The 1,590-nt window shown below is 37.4% G+C and overlaps 1 protein-coding gene and 3 non-coding genes across 4 annotated transcripts; 2 read left to right on the top strand and 2 right to left on the bottom strand.

Annotated features, from left to right (window-relative positions):
- Nucleotides 1–190: 190 nt before the first annotated feature.
- VTP21DRAFT_11306 (uncharacterized protein) lies at nt 191–413 on the top strand (the record flags this gene model as incomplete). The annotated part of the gene is made up of 2 exons (XM_069390738.1): nt 191–235; nt 300–413. The coding sequence occupies 2 exons, from the start codon at nt 191–193 to the stop codon at nt 411–413; spliced, it is 159 nt and encodes a 52-aa protein (XP_069252856.1).
- VTP21DRAFT_t95 lies at nt 247–319 on the bottom strand. The gene has a single exon. It is a non-coding gene; the product is annotated as a tRNA-Ser (tRNA).
- Nucleotides 414–537: 124 nt separating the features above from the next.
- On the top strand, nt 538–609 carry VTP21DRAFT_t106. Its single transcript has one exon. It is a non-coding gene; the product is annotated as a tRNA-Pro (tRNA).
- An 809-nt stretch (nt 610–1,418) lies between these two features.
- On the bottom strand, nt 1,419–1,490 carry VTP21DRAFT_t94. The gene has a single exon. It is a non-coding gene; the product is annotated as a tRNA-Pro (tRNA).
- Nucleotides 1,491–1,590: the final 100 nt, after the last annotated feature.

Raw genomic sequence — 1,590 nt, 5'->3', positions numbered from 1 at the left:
AATCAATGGAAACTTTTATTTAATTTCCATATATTACATGAAGTTAATGTCAATGGACTTAACATAACGAGATATAGGTCCTTGGTCGATAGGCGTTCAATCGATATGCGTGTATCGTAGTTGTCGTGAATAGCATGTACGTGAAACCAATGTATTCTTTGTACTTATCGTAGGAGGGATCCTTTCAATAATGGACTCAATTTCTGATCAAGTGGACAGCAGTCACAAACTAAGAGTAAGTGCTGGTGGGGGAAGTGGGATTCGAACCCACGCCGTTCTCATCGGCATCCCAGGGATAGTCCACTACACTAACCCTCCCCCGGCTTAATCCGGGGGTTTTTAGTGAACTTCTCGGCCGTAGGGGGTGTTTCTGGGGTCGTCTTTCTCTCGGCCCTGGAGACATTCCTGTCTGAAAAATTCTCATAGTGACCATCCCCAATGATGAAAAAAAGGCTTAAGATAGTAATCGGATAAGCGGGATACGTACATTATCTCAACACTTCCCAATCTTCCATATAACAGTTCAACCAATCAGAGGGCTCAATGGTTTAGTGGTATAATTCTCCCTTAGGGTGGGAGAGGTCCTGGGTTCAATTCCCAGTTGAGCCCTTTTTTACTTAAATCTATTAGTATTAGATTTGATTATTTAATCCCCTCAAACGATACTTGTAGTTAATTTTTAACAAATTTTCATAACGTCTATAGCAACAAAAACTAGATAAATACTATAATGTGTTGTGATGGAATGGTACATATCGAGGCGAAATTGACAAATTGGAATATAGGAATCATGTTTATATTCCTTTTCAATGTCGATTGGGTTGACCAAATATATAATTGGACAAACGTTGGTAACACTGGAATAACTATGATGTAAAATATCTGCCATCCTGTAAACTATATCCTCTCTAAGATAACAAACATATAAAATAGTGGGGGCTTCGAATAATGCTTGTATTAAGTGGCCAAATTTTTACCTGGACATTACGCCTCAAGCTAATCTATTGAGGGAGTATCCTAGATATTACGGTATATTATACCAAATGATTCACAAAATATTAGGCGATAGGATAAAGAATAGATATATTTAATCATAAAAAAAAACATAAATTCTCAGTTCTCATCTGCCTATTTATTGAGGAAAAAAAATGAAAAAAATGAGGAATACTCCGGGTCGCAAACATAATCAATAGCCTCAACCATCAGCAATGCAATATTTGAGGTAGCTTGTGTGCATCTTTCTAAACACTATTCGGGAGCGCTTAGCTCAGGTGATATTTCTTTTCTCGTTACTTCTTATTGATAGAGTTCTGCAAAGGAAGAAATGATTACTAGCTAATATTAAAAAAATAGTCGGTTGATTGAAATGAATTGTTTATTTGAGCATAAACTATAATACTTTCACATTCAAATAAAAAGGGCTCAACTGGGAATTGAACCCAGGACCTCTCCCACCCTAAGGGAGAATTATACCACTAAACCATTGAGCCTTCTAATTGGTTGATGTTGTGAGGAAATTTAACTAAAAGGATCAATTGCGCAGTAGTTGAGGATGGAGGCTTAGCTTTTGCTGAGGGGGAGGGTTAGTGT

Source organism: Calcarisporiella thermophila (assembly GCF_041956535.1).
Source record: "Calcarisporiella thermophila strain CBS 279.70 unplaced genomic scaffold VTP21scaffold_8, whole genome shotgun sequence".
NCBI lineage: Eukaryota > Fungi > Calcarisporiellomycota > Calcarisporiellomycetes > Calcarisporiellales > Calcarisporiellaceae > Calcarisporiella > Calcarisporiella thermophila.
The sequence above is the reverse complement of the archived record's forward strand: the minus strand, read 5'-3'. Positions and strand labels throughout refer to the sequence as shown.